This window comes from Acipenser ruthenus, chromosome 17, assembly GCF_902713425.1.
Source record: "Acipenser ruthenus chromosome 17, fAciRut3.2 maternal haplotype, whole genome shotgun sequence".
Classification (NCBI taxonomy): Eukaryota; Metazoa; Chordata; class Actinopteri; order Acipenseriformes; family Acipenseridae; genus Acipenser; species Acipenser ruthenus.
The window spans coordinates 5,308,608-5,333,607 of record NC_081205.1 but is presented as its reverse complement, the minus strand read 5'-3'; the positions used below and the strand labels follow the sequence as shown (position 1 = coordinate 5,333,607).

General features: G+C 39.9%; 1 protein-coding gene across 1 annotated transcript in view; it reads right to left on the bottom strand.

Annotated features, from left to right (window-relative positions):
- Positions 1–23,079: 23,079 nt before the first annotated feature.
- The window catches only part of LOC117423337 (COP9 signalosome complex subunit 1), a 10,603-nt gene continuing 8,682 nt past the window's right edge, over positions 23,080–25,000 (bottom strand). Inside the window, 3 exon segments of the mRNA XM_058989859.1 lie at positions 23,080–23,669; positions 23,946–24,080; positions 24,324–24,461. Of these exon segments, the coding sequence (XP_058845842.1) occupies positions 23,595–23,669; positions 23,946–24,080; positions 24,324–24,461 (348 nt within the window). The 3' untranslated portion in view covers positions 23,080–23,594.

Below are 25,000 nucleotides of genomic sequence, written 5' to 3'. Positions count from 1 at the left end.
GAATGATTATTACACAAAGTGCTGGCTTTTTTATTTATTTTTAATAAGATGACATCTATACACAAGCATTATTAGATTGTGAAGGCTAGGAAAACAAATATAACTCTAAATACTGGTTATTTGATACGACCCCCTGTTACAAAAGCACTAATTGAACTTATGGCTAATGTTATTATTATTATTTATTTCTTAGCAGACGCCCTTATCCAGGGCGACTTACAATTGTTACAAGATATCACATTATTTTTTTACACATTATTTTTTACATACAATTACCCATTTATACAGTTGGGTTTTTACTGGAGCAATCTAGGTAAAGTACCTTGCTCAAGGGTACAGCAGCAGTGTCCCCCACTGGGGATTGAACCCATGACCCTCCGGTCTGGAGTCCAGAGCCCTAACCACTACTCCACACTGCTGCCCGTGTACTCTACTGCAGGGATTTAAAATGGTTATAATGAATCTCTTCAATATGCCTCTTCATTCATATTACAATATTATCTTCCAGGATGATTAAGAGAGGAAAGATTGCATCATGGTGAAGCATCCATAGTATAGTGTTGGTTATCTTTTAAAAAGAATTTAGCCCCCAAACTGTTCCAGCATTCTCCTGACATCAGGCCGCACATAAATTCAGAAATAAACATAACATACGATAGTCTGTGTAGGTCTGGCTTTGTTCATGTCCTGGATACTGTCAATGGCCAATCAATACTGTGCTACAGTGCCATATGCAATGTTTCTCCCATAGGTTTATCAATATAAGATCACATAGAGCATGATACTGAGTGCTACACTTTGTCTCTTCAGCGTCTTCTCAGTACAACTCAGTTATCCTCCAGTGTAATCCTCCAACACAATTATCCTCAGAGTCTTTTTTTTCTTTCCACTTTCACCCGATGAAGAGACCTTTTATTGGCTGAAGAGCCTGTAATAAAAAGAAAATCAATCAAAACTGCTTACCTAGATCATTGTGACTAGCCTAACACTATGGAAGATAGAACTATGTACATACTGGTCAATATGTCCATAGAGATGCCAGTAACTCAGCACATTGCTAAGAACCTAGTCTAGTGATGATATCAGTAGGAGCAAAACATCCTTTATATAAGTTAAATTTAAAAGTAAATTTGCATGGTAATTTTGCAGTTTTCCTATGCTTTTTCTATTGTTATTCCATGCATTTACCATAGTTTACAATGGTTTGCCATATTTATTTTTAATCTGCTTTACCATACATCTATGGGATTTACAATGCTTAACTATGCTTTCACTGTGCTTCACTGCACTTTGCTGTGTTTAAATATGGCTTTACCACATAAACTACTTTGTAATGTATTGATTTAACATATTTAACAAGCTGGGATGTCATATACATTCTTATTTATATTGTATAAGTGAGGTATTGATAACAGGCAGATACACTGACTTGAATAAAGGACTACATGGTGCAGCATGGCACTCCCTGCTTCAGAAGATTGGATCTGAAGGATGCGATCCAAATTTAGAGACCAAAGTAGTGAAATTTAACATAAATTCAGGATAGATTATCCATGAAGTCAAACCATGAACAACATGATTTTGTTTTGCTGGCAAGAGTGATTATTTTTTATGGGGGGGAATATAAAATGAAAAATGAAGTATCAGAATTTAGGGAGTATACTGAGCCAACCTATTTTTCTGTCCAGCCATCCATATGTATGCCACACTGGTGTTCTTATATATTTTAATGGAATTGTGATGGAATATGTTCAGGACATTCTTTTAACTCTGATAATATCAGAATCTTGGTAATATATTACTGTCTGTCACATTGTTGATCTGGCACAATGTGGCTAAACTGACTTGCAACAGGTATATTCAATTTCTTTAGTCGTTGAAAAGTATGTGGTGGAATTGTGATTAGGCTTTGTGACTTTTACGGGATACTGTCATAAGCAGCTTTTTTTCCAGCTCATCAATCTCGATCCCTGCTATATCAAGCGTCAGCTCAAGAAAGGCCTCAGTCTTTTAATCTGACTGTGTGTGATTTATTGAGCATGTGATGGAGTTTAATCTCACAATCCCTTTGTGCATGCAAATGAGAGAGTTTCTCCGACAGATAGAGCTACAGGAACAGCACATGGAAGAACTAAATGTAAATGATTGTGTCATATGAGAGTGTGGGAGGCTTGCAGTATCCCTCTTTACAGCGAAGACCAATATTAAATATTAGCAAGGCAATGATAATGTATATGGTGTATAGAATGTATGCAAACCACATGGGTCTCTTTGTCAAGTGTAAGTATGTGAGACACAAGAAAAAATGCAGCAGTTTGTTGAGAGGAATTGAATCTGTCACTGCTGGTAGATTTGGTGATTGTCATGGTGCCCCCTGTCTGTCACCTGGTATAAAAGCATGTCCTACTGCTCCACTAAAGGAGCCTGGCTCTTTTAGAAAAGTGGGGGTGTTCTGGAGCCCTGGTGACCCAGGTTCGAGTTCAGGTCTACACCTTCAGGATTTTTCACCCTTCCATTCTCTGCTGTAAAATAGCAGGACTTGGCTATTTACAATTTATAATATTATAATATTACAGATGCTATTCAAAGCGTAGCTGCTCCTTCAGCATTTAGGACCAGACAAATAGACCAGCTTCAATGTTCTTCTATTCATTAAATGATAAATAACCAAGTCTCTGTGTCACAATTAAATCACAGAAAGTGGACGGGGTGGGTGAACAATCATTTGCATTGAAACTAAATCATTAACTAATCTACTCAGTGAGAATATGGAATTTGCTTTGACTCACAAGGAGAAATAGTAATCACCAGCAAATTGTACTGCGTGGGCTGTAAACTTGAATGTCAGATATGATGTATAAAGCTCTTTTTGTCACATAACCCTTTTACACTGAAGCGGCTAGCATAATGTCACAGTAATTAAAATAAAATGATTTTTTTAAAAAAAATCTTTATTATAATCTTCTGCCAGGTTAAGGAGCTAAAGGGCAGCTTAGCTAGAAGGAGCAGACATGGCACATTTGTCACACTTTAATGATTTTTTTTAATTGCTTGTTATCATGTTACAAGAGGACTGTATAGAAATATATAAGAGTTATAATATCTGCAGCACTTCTTATCTCTCAGACCGCAGTCTTTAAAGAATGGCACCTGTGATTCAATGTAAAAGATGACCAAAATAAAAAAAGTGATTAAGATCATTGCAACAGCATGAATTTGTTTTGTCTCAGTTTGTTATAATATGGTGTTAAGTGTTATCTGTTGATATAAATACTAAAAGAAACTTCATAAATTCAATGACAAACATTTCGACTAAAAGTCTTTTTCCACATCGAATATACAAAACAACAGAACAAAACACTGCAGGCTGTTGTATCCCTGTAGAGATCCACATGAGATCTGATCGTGTTCTTAGACATGTGCCAGTGCCATTACACTTGACAATAAAAAACACGGGGCTTTGTTTGTTCATGGATCTTACTTTAGGTTATAATGAGAGTGTTAGTGTTACCACCTGCCTAGTACAAGCTCATGGATTTAAAGGCTCCACTGGTGTTTTCTAGATGAGGCTCTTTGTTGGATTGACCCCAGGTGTCTCTTACAGATCTGTATTTGAATACCAGAGGCATTTAGATAACATCTTTATGAAGTCCAAAGACTCCTTATATATATAAAAGAGTACTACTAAAAAGACCAGAAGGAACCGCTCACCTCTGCTTCTGCTATAATTAGATACTTAGTAGGAATCAATGAGTATTGTGGCAGAAATATAATTATATATGGCTTCCATTAACACAGCAATCATGCAGGCAAGAATCAAATCATTTCCACCTGTCCTTGATCATAACGGCTGTCCTTCCTCTAAACGGGTAGCTTTCCATGATAATCTTCCTTTTCCCTTCCCCGAATCTTGAGACCCCTTTCTCAATCCCCTTGGTCTCCTTCCGGGTCCACATATGCAGAAAGAAAAGGACAGTGTTAATAGAGCTCACGCAAAGAAAATAAATCAAGGTTATTTGTCTACTTTGGTCATCAACTCTTGTGCTTGCTGGTAATGCTAAGGCATGTTGACGCCTGAACAGCAGTGCTAACTTTGCCTATTTAGGATTGTCTCTCATTTTGTTTCATCAGTAATAAGGAGTTAAAAGTGGAGGTAGTACAGTAGTAGAGGTTATGAAAGCTTACCTTAATGGAATGGCAAGGGAAACATCCAACTTTTACTGTTTCTACACTAAGAAACAAAAAGTCAACCCCGCTAGAAGTAGAATTATTTCTGCTGCGCAGCTTCAAATTCCACAGCTTGACAGGGGACACAATATAAAAAACAGCTTTTCCTATGGTCGTCAGCATTGTTATTATATATATGATAAGTATTAACACTCATAGCATTTACTCTGATATGCCTGGTATTTACCTCCTAGACCTACCGTGTAATAGGTTTGGGTTTGATAATCCCGCCTCTCTTTAGTGGCATGAAACTATGTAATTGTGCAATAAGATCCACCATTCTCAACTCCAGAAGTGTGCTTTGAATAGGGTGTTGCTGCCTGAGAAAAGGAGAGGAAAACCGCACTTTTCTGAAGAAGTGTCTTTTAAATATTTGTATTGTGTGCGATCAATAATAGAATGAGGACTGAAAAAATAGACTTCTGGAGAAAAGTGTTGCTTGTAAATTAACCAACTCTTTGGAAATACAGGAAGGGATCAGATGGATTTGAACTCAGTACCCCGAGGAAAAATGATACAGAATGCTAGTGCATGAGTCCACTGCACCATCTCAATCCACAGAAAAGCTTGTTTTTCTATTGACTATAAGTAGGGCTGTTTTTCTGTGTGATTTCATTTTAGGTGTTAATTTTTTGCTATTGTTGAGTTTTATGTAGATACCCTGAAATCATTTTTAGCTTTTTATATACTGCACGACATTACAGTTTTTGATTACTTTCCAACATTCTTGTGGGGGAAATCAGAATCTAAACTGGTTTTTTTGCAGTTGCTAACAAATAACATAATTATCCCGCACAAGCACTGCAAATGATTATCACATGTTTTCCTCCTGCGAGACTCAATCTTCCTTGATGGGAAGGAAGAGACTAGAATGAGAAAAGAGCTTCTCTGATGGACAAGCATAAAGGGCATCTGATGCTTGACGAGTCTGTGATTAAGAAAGCCCTGTTTTCGTGCTTAACAAGGCTAGCAAGAATAGAAGTCAAGTATGATAAAAGGCATTATGACTCATGTTAAATCATTATACAAGGGGAGAAATCAGAGCGAGACTAACGAGAGCCAACTGAGTTGAATCATATGAACACTTGACTGTCTGCAATGTGAATGTAAGCCATCTCTTTTGGCATAGCAAAAAAAAACGTTTTATTAATCTAATCATATTTTGGCAACAGTACAAGTCATTAATTCTTACCCCAGGTATTACAACCTGATATATAATCAGAAACATGCTATTGTAATGAAATGCTGAAAGCTGCTGTAGAAATTGAATTACTACAAGCAGTGTATTGTACAGTATCATGCAGGTTATGATTTCAAAATAAAGAAAGTAAGAGTGTATCAAAGTAACACTAATATTTACAGCCATTTCTGCACGACTCCCCCCCCATCCCCTCCTGAGTTTATTATTGATTTTTGATTTAATATGAATTGTGAGAGTATCACAAATATAGTGTGGTACCGGTTGTGATGACTACTCCAAACAAAAAATGAAATTGGTTTGAATTATATTTATCTCCCAGAACAGTGCAATTTGCATTTCGGACTCCAACCGTACAGATGTTACCTATCTGTGAAATCTATCCCTTGTTTCATTTGCATTGCCGCTGCCTTGAATATCAGACACAATGGGCATCATTTGCTAAAGGTCACTAAACATTATGGTGCACCATAATTACAATTTGTATACACATTCCGTATTTACTATTGCAATTGTATTCATTATCGCAGAAAATAGTGGGCATTTTATGACACACACTGTGCCACATTATCGTAATCAGAATGACTATGTGATTTGTATGGTAATGCATGATGATGTATTTAAATGAGGCACCCTGCTCTGAATAATGAGATTAGCTTTATTCACACCGTATTTACTAAAGGGCAATAATCGTAGTGTGCACCTTAAAGTGAGCGATAATTAGTTTGTTTGGAAACCAGGCTTTAAACACTGATAGGCACACTATTTAAAGTTAAAACAATTTTTCTGAGCTGAAATTTATCTGGCATCATGGAGGCATTACTTGCATACATGGCCATATGGGTAGGATCCGAAGAGCTCTAGAAAATGAATGAGCTATGAATTTGAAACTGAAGATTTCGTCTTTACGACTTGAAATTTTGCTCAGGGTCACACAATGAGTCAGTGGCTGTGCCGGGATTTGAACCGCGGACCTCCTGGTTACAAACCCTTTTTCTTTAACCACTGGACCATACAGCCTCCTTCACCTTCAAGTATCACTATAGAGCAGGTATTAGAGTTCTACAGTGTGTGAAATAGTGAACTCAGTAAAGACATCAGAGCGTGTGTTAAAGGGTGTTTAAACAGTAGCCAGGATCAACATGGAGTTCATCATGGCCATCCAAGAACCCATCCATTCTGTCTGTCATAACACTGTCAGAACATGAACTAACAGGAAATCCATTCTGGGTAATATATTATTATCCAGTTGAGACGAGCCTGAACCGGCTGTGAAGTGAGCCACAGAGTAATGCAAACTGATGTTTTAATGGTTCTGCCAATCCAAATGCACATGGATTTTATTTTCAAAACAAAAACAAGGGCTTTCTTCACAAATGAGGAAGAGAAATTAAACATGCTAGCTGCACTCCAATCGATATCCCAGCCTCCCAGCTGAATGATTTATTGAATGTAAAGACCATTACACTCCGCTCTCCTGCCACCAGCATAGCAAAGCTTCGCACAACAAGAAATTATATGTGCTAGATTAACTTTGACAGATGAAACTTTCCTTGCTTTCTGTTTCATGATACCAGAAAACGAGAACTTACCAAGGTTTTATAATTCATTTTCTTACCTTGTATTATCATTAGCAGCATTACCACCACCTCCCATGTCTTATGCTAAAGATCTATTGATTCTTTGATTGGTTTTTATACTTTAGTTTGGAATACAGTACGTAGATTTTTCAACTACAACTTGATAAAGTTCAAGGTCAAGGCTGATCTGCTCCCTTGAAATAGTACCCAGACTCAGGAAACTGCAGTTCAGTGCCTTGGCTCACATTTATTATTCAAAACAAGCACAGGAACAAAATAAATCATTTAATACAAACCAAAACAGCACCCAAGCTTCAGCTATCTCAGTGTTTTCTTAAACTAACTCTCTCTGTTCAGGGCTAGCAATCACCTGCACTGAACCGTCCTGTGGCGGAGTGTCCCGCCCCTATTTATTATTATTTGTATTTTTGTTTGCGGCGCGGGTAAAAGCGCCGCGTCTTTTATTGTTATATTTAAAAACCTCGTGAGGATGCATGGCTGATCAGCTACTGATTATTTAACTAGCTGACAGTCATGCATCCTTACCAAACGCGTGCAGACTCTGGCCGGGGGATAATAAGATAATTACCAACTAGTTAAATCCCTCGGCCAGAGTATATAAACCAGCAGCACTCTGCACTCGGGGTGTGGAGTGTTCGAGAGTGGAGAACGGGAGAGAGAGAGAGAGAGGAAGAAAACAATTGCTAAAACGTGCTGGAGTATCCAGCACGAAACTTACTTGTTTGTTTATTCGTTCGGCCCTCGTGCCCTTTTGTTTGGTGTTTTGTTAAATCTTTTGTTTTTGTTTTGTTTATTAAATACGCTGAGTGCACCAGCACTCAGCTTCAACCGCCCATCCACTGTTTTGGTTTGAGTTACTTCCTGGTCCGTGACGTCATCCACATCACCACTGCGAGCCAGCCTGCCACATATGGTGTCCTGCGTGGGACAAACAACGCCTCCAACAGCCGGACCAGGAACAGCAAAGGAAGTTTTTTTCGTGTTCGTTTTTTCAAATAGTGTTTTTTGTGTTTGAAAAAAAAAAAAAAAAAAAAAAAAAATGGATGAAGTGGACGCCTATATGGAGAGGTGGCATGCGCATCAGAGGGAGTTGAAGGAAGGAGGGGCTACATGGTGCCTCGCCTGCCTGGAGTATGGGCACCTCCCTGAGGTGTGCCCATATGAAGACCCCCTCTTTGTGCAGGCCTTTGATCGAGGTGAGGTGGAGACTGCGGAGGAGTGGATCCACCTGAAGGCCATACCATCGCCGCAGGTGGATCAGGAAACCTGCCTCACCTGCCTCAAAGGGGAGGAGTGGTGCTTTGCCGTCGGCAAGGTCGGGCACAAAGCACCCGACCAACCCCCTCCATGGCAGGAGGTGGAACTGCTGGTCCCGAAGAAGGGAAGGAGGGGCGGTGCTAAGAAGGCAAAGAAGCCCGCACGTCCTGCGCCTGAGCGGGAGGAGCCCGAACGTCCTGCGCCTGAGTGGGAGGAGCCCGAACGTCCTGCGCCTGAGTGGGAGGAGCCCGAACGTCCTAAGCCCAAGAGGGGGGAGTCGGTGCATCCACAGCCCAAAAGGGAGGAGTCGGTGCGTCCACAGCCCAAAAGGGAGGAGTCGGTGTGTCCACGGCCCGAAGAGAGGGAAGTCGGGGCTTCCACAGCCCTAGGACCCAAGCTGCAGTCCCAAGAGCCAGAAGGGGAAGAGTTACAGGCTCAACCCCCTGAATTTTTCTGGGGGGGAGAAGGGCAGGATGCTGGTGTTCCCCAGCAGCCTCTATTTATGCTGCTGAAGGGAGCACGGCACACACCAGCCCAGCCGCCACAGCAGAGGGAGCCAGCACCGCCACAGCCTCCCTCTGAGTGGCCAGCATCCGCCCCATCGCCTCTGCCTCCACCACCACCAGGAGCAGAGCAGCAGGAGCTGCCTCTGTCTCCACCACCACCAGGAGCAGAGCAGCAGGAGCTGCTTCTGTCTCCACCATCACCAGGAGCAGAGCAGCAAGAGCTGCCTCTGCCTCCGCCACCTCCACCAGCAGAGGGTGAATGCCTGCTGGTTCCGCCTCCACCGTCGTGGGAGGACTGCTTGCCCCTCCCACCTCCACCAGCAGAGGGTGAATGCCTGCTGGTTCTGCCTCAACCGCCGTGGGAGGACTGCTTGCCCCTCCCACCTCCACCAGCAGAGGGTGAATGCCTGCTGGTTCCGCCTCCACCGTCGTGGGAGGACTGCTTGCCCCTCCCACCTCCACCAGCAGAGGGTGAATGCCTGCTGGTTCTGCCTCAACCGTCGTGGGAGGACTGCTTGCCCCTCCCACCTCCACCAGCAGAGGGTGAATGCCTGCTGGTTCCGCCTCCACCGTCGTGGGAGGACTGCTTGCCCCTCCCACCTCCACCAGGAGAGGGTGAATGCCTGCTGGTTCTGCCTCAACCGCCGTGGGAGGACTGCTTGCCCCTCCCACCTCCACCAGCAGAGGGTGAATGCCTGCTGGTTCCGCCTCCACCGTCGTGGGAGGACTGCTTGCCCCTCCCACCTCCACCAGCAGAGGGTGAATGCCTGCTGGTTCTGCCTCAACCGCCATGGGAGGACTGCTTGCCCCTCCCACCTCCACCAGCAGAGGGTGAATACCTGCTGGTTCCGCCTCAGCCGCCGTGGGAGGACTGCTTGCCCCTCCCACCTCCACCAGCAGAGGGTGAATGCCTGCTGGTTCCGCCTCCACCGTCGTGGGAGGACTGCTTGCCCCTCCCACCTCCACCAGCAGAGGGTGAATGCCTGCTGGTTCTGCCTCAACCGCCATGGGAGGACTGCTTGCCCCTCCCACCTCCACCAGCAGAGGGTGAATACCTGCTGGTTCCACATCCACCGTCATGGGAAGGACTGCTCCTGCCCTGCCTCGCACCACCCAGGGATGCCTGCTTCGCATCGCCTGGGGCTGCCTGTTGCTCCGCATCACCTGGAGAGCCACCAGCTACAGAGAACGAGGGAGAAGTGGAGCTCCCGCTGCCGCCTCCATGGCCAGGGGCTCCCCTCCCGAGTTCACCTCCCGAGGGTCCGCTGCCGCTGCAGTCGCCTGGGGTCGCCAGGGATCCTGCTTCGCCTGGGGTCACTACACTGTGGTCGGAGCCCCACGGAGGGGAGCTGCCGGCCATGAAGAAAGGGGGGGAGGTCAGGAGACCAGCTCCCCCAGCCGCACTTTCGCGGCCGGAGATCATGTGGTCAGAGCCCCACGGAGGGGAACTGCTGGCCGTGAAGAGGAGGGGGGAGGTCAGGAGACCAGCTCCCCCAGCCGCACTTTCGCGGCAGGAAATACTGTGGCTGGAGCCCCATGAAGGGCAGCTGCCAGCCATGAAGAAGGGGGGGGAGGTCAGGAGACCAGCTTCCCCCGCAGCAATTTCGCTGCAGGAGAAAGGGTGGCCGGCCATGAAGAAGGGGGCCACCCCCAAAATTTTTTTGGCCAGAGGAGCCGGCCGGTGCGCGGGCCATTGGAACGCTACGGCTGTTTGGGTGGGAGGAGGACATCCCACCGTGGCCGCCACCTGTGGTCCGCTGCTGCCCCTGTTCCTGCGCCGGGACTGCTAACCGGGACTTTGGGGACTAAGGGGGGAGGTGGCCGAAAAGGCCATGTGTGCTGCGCACAAGGGGGGGCATGTGTGGCGGAGTGTCCCGCCCCTATTTATTATTATTTGTATTTTTGTTTGCGGCGCGGGTAAAAGCGCCGCGTCTTTTATTGTTATATTTAAAAACCTCGTGAGGATGCATGGCTGATCAGCTACTGATTATTTAACTAGCTGACAGTCATGCATCCTTACCAAACGCGTGCAGACTCTGGCCGGGGGATAATAAGATAATTACCAACTAGTTAAATCCCTCGGCCAGAGTATATAAACCAGCAGCACTCTGCACTCGGGGTGTGGAGTGTTCGAGAGTGGAGAACGGGAGAGAGAGAGAGGAAGAAAACAATTGCTAAAACGTGCTGGAGTATCCAGCACGAAACTTACTTGTTTGTTTATTCGTTCGGCCCTCGTGCCCTTTTGTTTGGTGTTTTGTTAAATCTTTTGTTTTTGTTTTGTTTATTAAATACGCTGAGTGCACCAGCACTCAGCTTCAACCGCCCATCCACTGTTTTGGTTTGAGTTACTTCCTGGTCCGTGACGTCATCCACATCACCACTGCGAGCCAGCCTGCCACACGTCCCCATACCAAACAAACATTTCTTTTGATCTTTTTATAGGGTGTGGCCAGGGATAATTGATAATTGATATAACATTTAAACAATTTAACAATTAAACTGTGTGGCTGTGCAAAGGTAGCCCTCTTGTCCCCTGGCTGTTGCTCTATGCCTGAGCCAAGATGGCCACCAGCTACCAAACACATGTGTGTAAGTGTGCAGAGTCTCTAACCTGCCACAGGTCCTCATTTGTGGAACTCTGACAATAGGCAGGTTGAAACATTGAATTCTCTTAAGTCTAAATTGAAAACAAAATTGATTTTTATTTTTATTTTGTACAGTGCTGTGGGATGTCATGGCATGAAGAACTCTATGTAAAAAAAAATTGCATTGCATAGTATTGCATAACAGTAACCTGCTGCTAATTCTCATGGCCTTTTCTAAGGAAGCGCTATGGTACGGTAATGGTAAAATGAAACACAGGCGCATTTGTTTTTGCTTTGTCACAATATTAGCACCATGGCACATGGCAATCAAAAAGCAGTAGTGATTCATTCATCTGCACTCAATGACTCTCTGTACTCTATCTGAACCCCATGTCCCAAGGAGGGATAAATGGCAAACTGTCCCCCCTGCATATCTTTGTTCTTTCTAAAGCCTTCCACCTGTACAATCTCTAATCTAATATCTATGAGACACCACTCTATTGTGACAACAGGCATTCAAGACCAACACATTCTGTTTGCATACAGACAACTCGCTGAACTTCAGACTGCTGATTAAAGAAAATGTGTTCCCTAGGAGAGTTTTAGGTCATGCTTTGTTTATATGCTCTGAGGAAGTCGTGATTGTACTTCGAAACGTCAGTTCTGCTGTTCGAGGACAATAACATCATGTCTCTGAACAACTTGGATTATACAAAATAAAATGTATTGGACAGTTGCCTTTTGAGAGCTCTCACTTTCTTGCTTTCCCGGAGGAGTTTGAATAGTGAAGTCTTCGTGGGTAAGCAACCTACTGATGCGCGGAGGCATGTTTTGAGTTTGGAGAACAAGACTATCATGACAATACGTCTTATCAATTACTCGTTAGGAATGGACAAATGGTTGAAAAGAAGACTTGCCTAATTAGCAAGTACATTGATCCTTGAAGCTTTTAACCAGATAATGACTCTCTCATGCTCGCATCATCAAATAGATACAACAGGATCTATGCCATAGCACACACCTTTGAAGCTAAGCCTGGTGTAAAATATCTACTGTACCCAGTTTTGTGTTTTTAAAGTAATAGCTGGAGATCATTGATACAGATGTCGTCTTGTGGTCGATGTGATCTTTCTATATGAAGTGGCTCCTCCTTGTTTTCTTCTCTCCAGTAGGTTTTTCTAATGGTGATGGATAAATGGAGACAGACAAGTTGCATATGTCATAGTGCAAAGTGTTCCAACCAACTCCTACACTCCTTAGAAGTAAAACTAATCATTCTCAAAACATGATGCTGTCAGTTGAATTGTGTGGTCCTTTTCTATGATATAAACAAATATCCAATGGGGGTTAAAGAAAATCTAACAAAATAATTCTACTAAATCTTATCTAAATACTGTATTATTACTGTGATTTCATAGATATGACATTTTCAGCTATAAAAGATGCACACATTAAGGTATAATTCTATAAAACTTTTAATGGTATTGTAAGTGTAGTGAAAGGTTAAACACATGCCAGCACAGCTGCAAGATGAGCAAGGAACTGAGTGGGGTGGGAACTTGACTGCCCTTGGTTGGCACACTGCTGACACAAAGAGAAACTAAGCTTGCGAAAATGAGGTTTAGCTGCACACACATGTTTAGGCAAGACAGGCATTTGAGTGTGCATTTGAGAAACATTCAGTCCTCCATGAACACACACCAGTACTGTGTCTGATGCCCTCCCAGAGATGAGGTAACTAATTACTGCTTCATTTCTGCTAATAACTAATAACTGTTCTGATTACTGGAATCTGATTACAGTATTTTTTTTAATATATGTTTTTTAAAATCTGATCATGAACAAAATGTACTGATTGCTTCCTGAAGATATTCTATTGCTTAACTTCTGGTGGGTCTGGAATCGATTGATTTTTGTCCATTCGAAAACAACAGCCATAGATAATCCACATGAACAGCGCAGTATTGGAGAGAGCTTGGCACTGAAGTATAGATCCTAATGACCACTGACTGAACTTGTTAAATTAAGAGCTTCTCCTGTCATATCCAGCAGTGTGGAGTAGTGGTTAGGACTCTTGACCGAAGGGTCATGGGTTCAATCCCAGGTGGGGGGACACTGCTGCTGTACCCTTGAGCAAGATACTTTACCTAGATTGATCCAGTAAAAACCCAACTATATAAATGGGTAATTGTATGTAAAAATAATGTGTAAAAAAATAATGTAATTGTATGTATAAATAATGTGATATCTTATAAGAATTGTAAGTTGTCCTGGATAAGGGTGTGTGTTAAGAAATAATTAATAATAATCCAGCACAGCCTTCCTGCCTTTCCTTGAGCCATCATAATGAAGTCTTCTCTCCAGGAAACATAATAAAGAAATCCCAGGCCACTACAGAACAGCAATGAAACTGCCCCGACACTGCCAGAAACAGCGGTCAGCTACCGTATGACCTTTTCCACAATAAATGATGGTTTTTAAACACTTCCAGGCTCCTTTCTGTTCTATCCCGTATCTACTAAAAAATCCTTACCATATAAATACATGATGAACTCTGCTGTTCAAAATGCGCATACACAGATTTCAAATCAATCCCTTCATTTTTATTAGCAGTAGTATTATCGCTGCTATTGTTGTCTAGAATGTATTTTTTATTATTATTTGCTTGTTACTTTAGTTGCTGATATGACACGAGAGAATGGGAAAAGTTATAACAAGGTCTTCTTGTAGTGGTGCCTTGGGAGTGACTCCACATGGCGCTTTCTTTTCCCTTTTTTCCATAAATGACATCCACAACTTCCTCCTGCTCGAACACAAAATGATTTATTCTCTGTTAGTATGCTAACTGTTAATAGTTAATAAATAAAGTATGGATGGACAGGATACATTTTAATGAAGGCGCTGCTATGAATTTACATCACAGCCCATTGAATTGAAGGCTCCCACAGCGGCAGTGCTTAGAAAGGTACCACGAAATGTTCCTGTCAGGACACTGCACTCTGATTGGCTATCATATTATTGTTAATAAAACAGTGAATAATCCTCTCCCTACACTGAAACCCTGGCCTTAAGGTCAGTATCCTATACTGCAGTCATTACACATCTAAAGTAGTTCATGTTAGGCAGTGAATAGGCGTTTTTGTGACTTTAAAAAAAAGTAAACGGAAGTGCTGACTTCCTCAGTTGTCCTGACAGGAACATTTTGTAGTACCTTTGTAAACACTGCCCCACAGTGTAGCTCACACAGGTTAGTGCTGCATGCGCAACTCGTAATTTATGGAGCTTCATTGAACCCTCAACACCCCTATCACATGACCATAATACCCCACTAACCTTAGGTTTAGAGTTAGGTTATTGTGTGTATTTAAAGTTACCACAACTTACCCTTCCAAGTCTGTTACCATGGCTACTAATCATATAACAGCAGCATTCTAGTGGTATTCATTTTCTCAGATGTTTTTCTTAGCAAAGTTAGAGACATTTTTGCAGACTCGTTTTACTACAGAGAATATGATACATCCTGATAAGGGCACATTCATTAAAACAGGAATAAATAGGCACTAATTAAATAGGCAGCCACTAATGAAATTAAAATCCCTTTTGTTCCCCTGGGCATACTCATATAACAATGCACAATATTTCTATTTGCATCTTGAGCTGCTAATTGTCATTAGTGCTAATCAAAGCATCATGACTTTTGAAGGTGCAACAAAATGAATTCAATCAGTGAGACCAATGCTGTCCTTGACATACAGTACGCCACTAAACACAAGACATTCATTTTTTTTTATTGAAAGATGAAAATACATACCATATAAAAAATAAAATGTATACTGGACTGCTGGTTGAGTTATAAGAGTTATTATCCCATTCACATCTGCATTAGCCTGTGATCTCCCATGAAGAAGCATTGTCAAATTAAAACTCCTAGGAAGGACAAGCACATTACTTAATAATTGAGTTAATAAGTTTAATCTTATAAAGTTCTAGTGGTCAATAATGCACTCATTTTATAACATGCATACATATTCTAAACGCATACATACCTCTTGAAATTCCGGAATGAATGTGTCCAATGCACTAGACTTTCCATTATGTATCTGACAAATCTTACAAAGTCATGGTTTAAAAATGACAACCAAGGAAGCTGCTGAAAATTGTAATTGAAATCTACTATTCCAGAGAACACGGGTCTATGTTATGACCTCTAATTCAACATGGTGCTCAAGTTATCATTATTAATTATGTTGGACTGGGTCATGTCAGAAGACAGAAGCTTCAGACTGTTTCACTTGATTTGGATGTTGAGCAGCATGAAATATAAACTTGGAAACAAACCAACTGGTTTCCAGAGTAATCAGGTGTCCAAACACTTCAACAAATCCTCCTATGAAGGTTATTGTCAATGCCAAGCTTTTGCAGGGGAGATGAAGGCCCAGCCTGGGAAGTTTCTGACTAGACTGGACACCTTGATGGTTTACCTCCCCAAACCCTGCACAGTAGTGCCTTTACTACATTATTATTATTATTATTATTATTATTATTATTATTATTATTATTATTATTATTATTATTATTATTATTATTATTATTATTATTATGATTATGCCACCTGTCAAACATGGCTCCTGAATAAGATAGTAAAATAATTGTATTCTATAACACTGGATATTATCAAAGGAGAATTCACAGTTCTGTCAAGGACTTTTGAGACTGCTATGTTATCAAGAGTTAAAAAAAAAAGAATGTGGCTATTAGTGTACTCTTTTAAGATAACATTTATATTCCACTAGCCTATATTCATGTTATCTGGCAATCAAGGTTTGCAGTCTCCCTCCAGTCAAGCACCACATGGAGTTGTTGGGAAATTGTTCCTGCAAGCACCTGCAATTTCTTCTAAGAAGTCATTTTGACTGAACACTTGACAGTACCTGCATTTCACTTCATACAATTTACAAGTGCAGCTTGACATCATAATTCTTGCCTCAATAAATTCAGTGAATCAAGGTTATCCATTGACAAACCACGTTGAAATCTCCTTAATATTCCTCAGTCCACTTCCGCCTACACGTAAAGGGAATTAAGACGACAGCACTGTGCATTCAGCTCTTGACTTGCAAAGACTGCTATTAGTGACTGTAGTGAATGAGGAAGACATATGTTCACAATCATTGCAATCTTTGGGTGCGTAAGGTAAATGTCAGAGGTCACGTATTTGAAGATTCTAGAATGTATAGTTACCTTGGAAGGTGTTCACAGAGAAAGTATTGTATATTCAGAACAATGAAATCCTGTCGCTGCTGCTGTATCCTTGAGCAAGGTACTTTATCTAGATTGTTCCAGTAAAAACCCAACTGCATAAATAGGTCATTGTATGTAAAAAATAATGTAATTGTATGAAAAAATAATGTGATATCTTGTAACAATTGTAAGTTGCCCTGGATAAGGGCATCTGCTAAGAAATTAATAATAATAATAGTGTTACCAAACCTTTTCCTGTTCAACACTGCTTTTAACAGATATCTCATTTTGGAGTTTCCCTTGAATTCATTCAAAACCAACGACAGAATCCAAGCTAAGCAGAGCTTGACCTAAGGAAAGTATTTCGCAGAATTCTTCACATTGTAAAGTGCTTGTTATATAAACAGAATACTCCCTGAACAATTACAGATCGTTGTGGTTATTTCCCATTTGAAGATGTCTTAATTTGTGGTGTAAATAGAGTAACAAAAAACATTCTGGCTTCTCCTTCTGCATTAATTTTCCATGTGTCCAGAACAATGCACCACCCTAAATATGGACTTCTTCTGGTTGTTTGCTGCATGTTGTTAATTGCCTTGTATATTTGGTTGTAATTTATGGGGTTGTTATAACATGCTGACTGGATGTCCCTGTGATTAACAAGGCTCTTGACTCTCAGCAGATCAACTTACATAAATATCTTTTAATAAATAAAATAATAAGGAAATGCATAACAGAGATGAAGTCTAACCGATGACCGCCCACGCGTCTCCTTACAAAAACTTTCAATGGAGAGAAAGGAAAAAGAAAATGTTAGACCTCCTGCACACTTCACTCGTCTCGTATTTAAATAAGGCAGCCAATTAAATTGAAGTGCCGGCATGAAACTTACACATTGAGATAAAATTACATGCTGGGCACGATCCATTGAAAAGCATGCCTGCATCTGAACTAACTTCATTAGAAAAAAAAAAAAGGAAAAGTATTTATTTTAATACCCATATTGTTTTGCACATCACAGAATCTGCTACCCATCAATTCTAAATGATCATTTAAATGTAGTGCATTGCTACAGTATGATGGCGGTATCTTAATGCCATTATTAGCGTTATAAAAGGAGAATTAGCTGTTCCAAAAATAACTGACTTTCCTGACAGAGAAGCTGGGAAATGTGGATTCTATTATAACCCCTGTGCATTACCATGGGAGAATGCCAGCAGAAAAATGAGCAGCAGCATTACCAGCAATGGCAAAACACAATGGATTTGATACAGATACTTCACCGTGGTCCTGATACAGTAGCACAATGGTACCGGCTCTGATCAAACAGAGGAGGGCTCTGAAGGTAACGCTGCAGTGGGTAATGCAAAAATTACCTACGAGTGAAGGAAGACACTTCACTAATTATTTTACCGTTACCCAATTAGAATCATCAAGTTGGGAGCTAATCCTATTTGCAAGTCAGTTCATCATTTTAAAAAACGTATTAGCTGGAGCGTGATCACGTTTTGAATTGCCCGTGAACACAGGTGTAGTTTGTCCAGCAGGCTGTATAGTGGGATGATGTGTTTTTCTTGGGGGATCAAATTACCTCTAAAACTCTGCAGTATGTTTTACACTGTGTATCAGAATTTTTAAGCTGCTCCAACCAGAGATTGATAAACAGTCATAAATAACGGTATCATTTTGACTTATTTAAACTGGATTGTGCTTTCTTTTCATTACCCTAAACTTAATAAGGCATGAGCTACCGATAAGAAAAACACATGAGTACACATTTGGCTGCTATAGATAGTTGTACTTTTATCTTATTTCAAAAGGTATTGAAAATTGAACACTGGAATAAATACCTATGTTCTGTAAAGCTTGAATCAGGTCGCAGTCTGTTTCCTTTAAAATAAACATCTTTAATGGAACCCAGCTCTTTGTGTGTTGATGTCTGGTACTGTAACACTCCATACCTTTCAAAGATCAAAGATGTCATAATGGATTCTCTTCATTCAGCAACACAAAACATCCTGTATTTCCAATCAATATTAGAGACATAAATAGCCCAGGACTCCAGTATGAACAATATGCTAATTATATTCTAATACACTTTGTTGCTTTTACTACATAATGTGCCATCTAATGTAGTTAAATAACATTATGAAAAATGAATTTTAAACTCCAGATTTTAATGCACATCATACATTAACAGGAACTTTCAATCTGCACTTGCGCTACCTCAGCATTCCTCTTACATGGATCAAATTAGATTCTACATCTAGTAAAGCAAAAATCCAATAAAATATGAGGAGTAAAAAATATAACGTTATTGAGAAGTCATTCATTTTGAGTACAACTGGGAGTAAGACGAGATGAGTATCGGATTTCACACTCTGTTTCCTCTTTTCACCAGGAAATCCAGTTAGAGAAAAATTTCAATGGAGTGTTATTAACACCTCTGCCACCACTACCTCACTCTGTAGAGCAAAGAGGATCAATTCCTGGTCTGGGGGGCGATTCCACTCCAGGTTTAATATTAATTAATGAAAGAGTACCACAGATTCTTATAGAGTTTCTCGACCACGTTCCCCAATACGCAAAGAATTTAGCCATAGGATCTTGATACTTCCCCCCTCTCGATGGTATATAAAACAGCTTGGCTGCATGGATCACACCCCCTTCTAAATATCTGATTCACATGCAAGTCTTTTTGTGATGGCGCTGTTATTCTTTCTTGAGTGGAGAATAGTAATCATCCACCCAGCTGGAAAAGTAGCCTAAAGTGACAACGTTCCATGAACATCTGCAGAGCTGGCTGATTTCGTAGTTTCCATTTTTCATCCCATTAAGTCGGGCTCCAGCACCCACCTGCTGTTCTAATCATGTCACCAGCAGCCTTGAAGCCAGCTTGCTTACAGTTTAATGATTTCTATGCTACTTCGTTTCAAGCTGCAGTGACCTAGGCTTATGTGGAACTCCACAGCTATGGCCAAAAGTTGTGCATCGCCCTATATAATTAACTAATTTTGCTTCATAAGGTCGAATGAAACCTGCTGAATAATTACATTAGCATAATGAATTACATACTGCTTTGTAGTTTTCCATATAATTAATGAAAAACTGACAAAAATGACTGGCTTCTGGTAGAGTTTTGCAACATTGTTTTGTAGTTTCTTTGATTACATGATGTTAAATAAAATATTTAAATTATGTTCATAGTTTTTTTTTTTTTTTTTGTTATGTCTCAATCCTAAAATTCTAGGTGATGCAAAACATTTGTCCAGAGCTGTGCAGTTTGATTGCTTGGCGTGTAGTACATTATTTTTGTCAGTGTTGTTTGTTTGATAACATTTAGGTAATTCTTTTTTTAGCTGTGGGACTGTGTAGGGAGAATGATCTAACACTGAGAATGATGCAAGACAAGCTTTTAAAAAAAGAGCGAGTTGCAATGCAATTGCTACACCAGCACAACAAACACTAACCGGGATTTAGTGATTTACTATGGCTGTTAAGTACAGCTGTGGAAGCGCCCCTTGAAAAATGCTTTTAAAGTGGTTTCTATGAATCATTATTGCTGCAATTTCTGATTTCCAAACCGTAAAGATTGTATTCCCAAAAGAATTGTATTCTCTGTAGCAGTGACCATGGTACAGAAACTGTTGAATACCATTCAGCTCATGGTTGGTAAAATAATTAATTTCCGCAACTCCAACCTGTTTTAGATTACTCATTAATTAGTGCCAGCCCAACAATAATAAATATATAATATCAAGAACAATCTCAGTCAACAGCAACTGTGTTCAGGTCACTCTTATTGCCCTCTGTGACACCACAAAGTACTGCACCTGTGTGTTCCATTGATTTAATCTTCTCATTTATTTTGCCCACGTTGAACTATTTCAATGTATGCTGTATTGCTACATATAAAAAGAGCTTGCTGTCAAACATCTAAGAAAGAAACTTCACTCTACAGCTGGTATGAAGGCAGTCAAGTTCATATAAAAATTCAAAGGATTTTAAAATGCAGACTCTTTCCAGTATCTTTAATTGTTCAGTTATTTTACTGGCTGCTGTGGTGGATTTTAAAATATACAGCTATGGGATTTTAGGACTGAGACATCATTTACATATTTTATTTAACATCATGTAATCAAAGAAACTACAAAATAATGTCGCAAAACTATACTGAAAGCCATAATAGTAGTACAGTATTTCATGTTAGATTTCAAAATGTCACATTTTTCCATTTTTGTCAGTTATTGATGTAAATGGAAAACTACAAAGCGGTATGTAATTCAATATGTTAACGTAACATTATTCAGCAGGTTTCATTCGACTTTATGAAGCAAAATTAGTTTATTCTAGAGGGTGATGCAAAATCTTTGGCCATAGCTGTAGTTCCAGTAGCTCTTTTTTTCTAATCCGTTGCAGCTGTTGTGTGCAATAAACAGCTATAGCACAGTGGTGTTTTATGCTGACAAAGCAGCTTCGAACCCCTTTAAGCAATAACTGTGCATTTTGGCATCAATCTAAAAGTAACCCTATTGGAAACTACCAAGGCATTTTGTTTAATATTATGCAATCCTCTTAACTTTCATGTCTATCTAAAACAGCACTGAGAAGGGCCTACTGCTTTTTGAAAATATGACAAGCATCAGCCCTTTCTTCTATTGTCTTCCCACACAGTAAGTGCATCAGTCTCATTAGTGTTATACAGGCTTGTGGGTTTACATCTTTCAAACACAACCGAGCTCTTGTTTAATTTCAGGAGAGGGCTGGCAGCACACCTTCATAAAAGATATTACTTTTCACACAATACAACTGCACCTCAAAGTACAAGGCAAAACATACACTAAGGACATGCCATAATTAGTTGGAGAATTTTCCTACCAAGGATGGTCAAGATTAAAACGTACATATATATATGTTTCTGTCATTAAACATATTGTAGTCATTTTCTAGATATTCAAATGTGTCCATTTTAGTCTATTTTAAGTTCTGAATCTTGACAGTATTTTGCACATTCAAATTTTTGACATTATTGTTCAATTTCAAATTTTCCATGTAGTCATACCTCATCCTTTTTGATTTTCAGTTTCATACAAGCATCCTTTCTAGACAGGAAGGTGATAGTACAGAGCTGGGGGACTGGGATGTGCAGATAGCACAGAGCTGGGGGTCTGGGATGTGCAGATAGCACAGAGCTGGAGGACTGGGATGTGCAGATAGCACAGAGCTGGGGGTCTGGGATGTGCAGATAGCACAGAGCTGGAGGACTGGGAAGTGCAAATAACAGAGCTGGGGGAGTGGGATAAAAAAAAAAAAACAAGCAATATGGGCCGAATGGCCTCCTCTCGTTTGTAAACTTTCTTATGTTCTTATGATGTCACACTTTGTTAACCTCACCCCATCAGGTGCTGCATGATGGGTTTTTGTGTGTGTGTGTGTGTGTGTGTGTGTGTTCTCTTATGCCTACAAAGCTGACAGGACAATGTTTTAATGTCTTTTGTAAGATGGCACCTGGAAGGGGAAAGAGTGTGAAATCATTAACATATACTGTAAAACTCCACAATAAACAATGTAATATATGAGCAAATTAAATTACAATCATTATGATGCATGGAACAGTTATCTTTCCAAAACTGCCGTTGGTTTACCGTTTTGTTTGAAATCTTTACCAGACAAGTATACACTTCATCAGAGGTGAAAAGATCCCATGGTCAAGAAACCTACAGCACAGAAATACTGTATTACAGTTGAGTCCTGCACAAACATTTTTAAATATTAATAATGGTTACTTGAATTATTACTCCAAGACTTGACTTACACAGCCTTTGGTGGATAAGATGAGCAAGATCAGCAAGGCCACATTAAGAGTGTAGGCTGAAGGTCAAATTTATTGTCAACTTGCTGCCACAAATCATATGGGTCATGTCGTCAAAGCCTTGAGGGATCTAGCATTAAACTAATGAGTACCCAAGTTTATGTTAGCTATTATTACATCTAACATAAACAGACTTAATTCATAGCACATACCAATTTAATGTAAACAAATAAAAATACAAATAAAAAATAAAACAAATGCATTTTTCATTAACAGTGCTGAAGACCTTTTTTTTAGATGTCAGCAACCCAAGGAGCATTTTTATTCATTCAAATAAAAACATAAAGATGGTTGTTCTTTGATTTACACTACCAATACTGGAAGACAGAGGGATCTTTAAACCCGTGATCCATCTTAAGAATAACCTGCAGACAAATATGTGGTCAAACAAAAGATGGTGTGTGCCATAAAGGCTCATTGCTAATTATACTGCATTATACGTTGATGTCAATAGTTTTTGGCTTGTTGGTCATTAAACATTGTAACAGGGTAAGATGATGGATGACTCTCTCCCCAACTTTCCCCAAATTCCACAAAGCAGAGCAGTGTGTTCCAATAGGCACAGTTAAAAAGAAGATGCAAAAAACTAACCTAAGAGACACAGAGATGCTTTATTTGGAAAGCTCCTGAAATATAACCTCATACAAGCATTCAAGAAGGGGACATTTAATAATGGCAAATGCTAAACTAATCATTTTTTTAACATGCTATCTGAAGGATATCCTTATGATGGATCAAAACCAAGAAAAATAAATTGTTAGAAGTTGTTATTTAATATTTATTTTTTTGTTGTTTTAAAATCAATGAGACTGCTATCTGGACTTCAGTTTTGAGGTTTTTCGTGTGTATTCAAGGTTTGTCACAAGATACAAAGGTAACTGCATCTTTAACAAAGAACAGCACAGCACATTTTAACATTTTGCTTTCATTTTGTGTCCTTAATCTAGATAATAGAGATGACCTTTTCCCATTTAAATAAAGTCTTTTTCATGTTTCTCCTGTAGGGAAAATGTTGTTTTGTTTTTCTTTTTAATAATAGGACCAGTGGCAGGGGTGCCTTCAAGGCCCCATTTAGTTTTCTTTAAAGAGACATCTGGTTTAAAATCTTCACATATTGGTGCTCATTCGTGTTTGGCTGTTTGCAGGTGTGAGTTCCCCTTGGCTGCCTTCTCTTGGAGGGGACTAAAAAGAAAAATAACATTGCAAGAGTTATTTTTAGGTTTGCCATTCAACATTATATAAAAATTTTAATAAAAGAGCAAATCAAGGTAGGCAGGTTTAACAGCTCCTCAAGGTAAATACATAGTTTTTATAAAAATAGCTTCTAAGGTTTTTTACTTTCACATGTGCTAGGCATAATAGTTTTGTGAATTCGAGTAACCTGAGATTGCCTAGCAAAACACACACAAGCATCTGTTGAACTTTAATATACAGCTAGATCACTCAGTACAATATTACCTTTACGTGTATCTGATTACGTAGCACTGCAGCCCTCAGTATCATGGCTTTAGCTCGTCTCTGAAACTCTTTGCCCATCTGTAAAGACTTTTCAAACGTTGTGCTTCTCTGATCCACATCCCTGGCATACAAAATCTACCACAAACAGGAAACAACATTCAACATAAAACACATCTTAAAAGTGTCTCACTTCTCCCATCGACTGTAAATCAAGCCAGACCTTTGTAAACTTGTTTTACTTAGTCTTCATTCGAGACAAATGTTGTCGTCATCCCCACCCCCATTTTTTTTATACCCTACTAATTTCAACAGTCGGTACCGCACTGTAGAATTTTATTTTTTTTTTTACATTTAATCTTGCTATTGTTTTGTTTTTACCTTGCTATGCGAGTCGATTCTTGCATTGATTAACCCCTCTAGAATCAGTTGTGTCAGCTCATCCTCCAAAGCCGCCACTGTGGTGTTGAACGCAGTCGCCATCATGTGCATGTCTGCTGAAACGTAGGGACTGAAGTACTACGGGGGGAAATGAACAAACACTGTCACTTTATTAAAATGCACATTCACAATTATTTCTAACCACATTTAAAAACAGCACAGTGTAGAATAGTATACAAAATAAAATTATACTCAACCTTAACTTCAAAAATACAAATACTTAGTGATAAAATGTATGGTATAATAATAATAATAATAATAATAATAATAATAATAATCTATTGAGTTAAAGTTAAGTATGATGCAAGCAAAAACACTGATGCACTTTTAAGAAATATTTAAATTGTTACTGATTAGACATCACAACTTAATGCTGAAAAACTTCATATTTAGATTTTTCAAAAGAAACACATGAACAAAGTTTGTACTTTAACAGTTATCTAACACATTACATTAGTATTTTTTTCCTCTCAGAAATGTGGTAAGGAGATTTGGTTAATTCAGCTAAAATGGATATCCCAGGAACTCTAGTTGACATACTGCTTTGTCTTTCAATTCAAACTAGTGGTTTACTACTTTGTGGGAAATAAATATAACTTATTTTGAACTGAATCTGT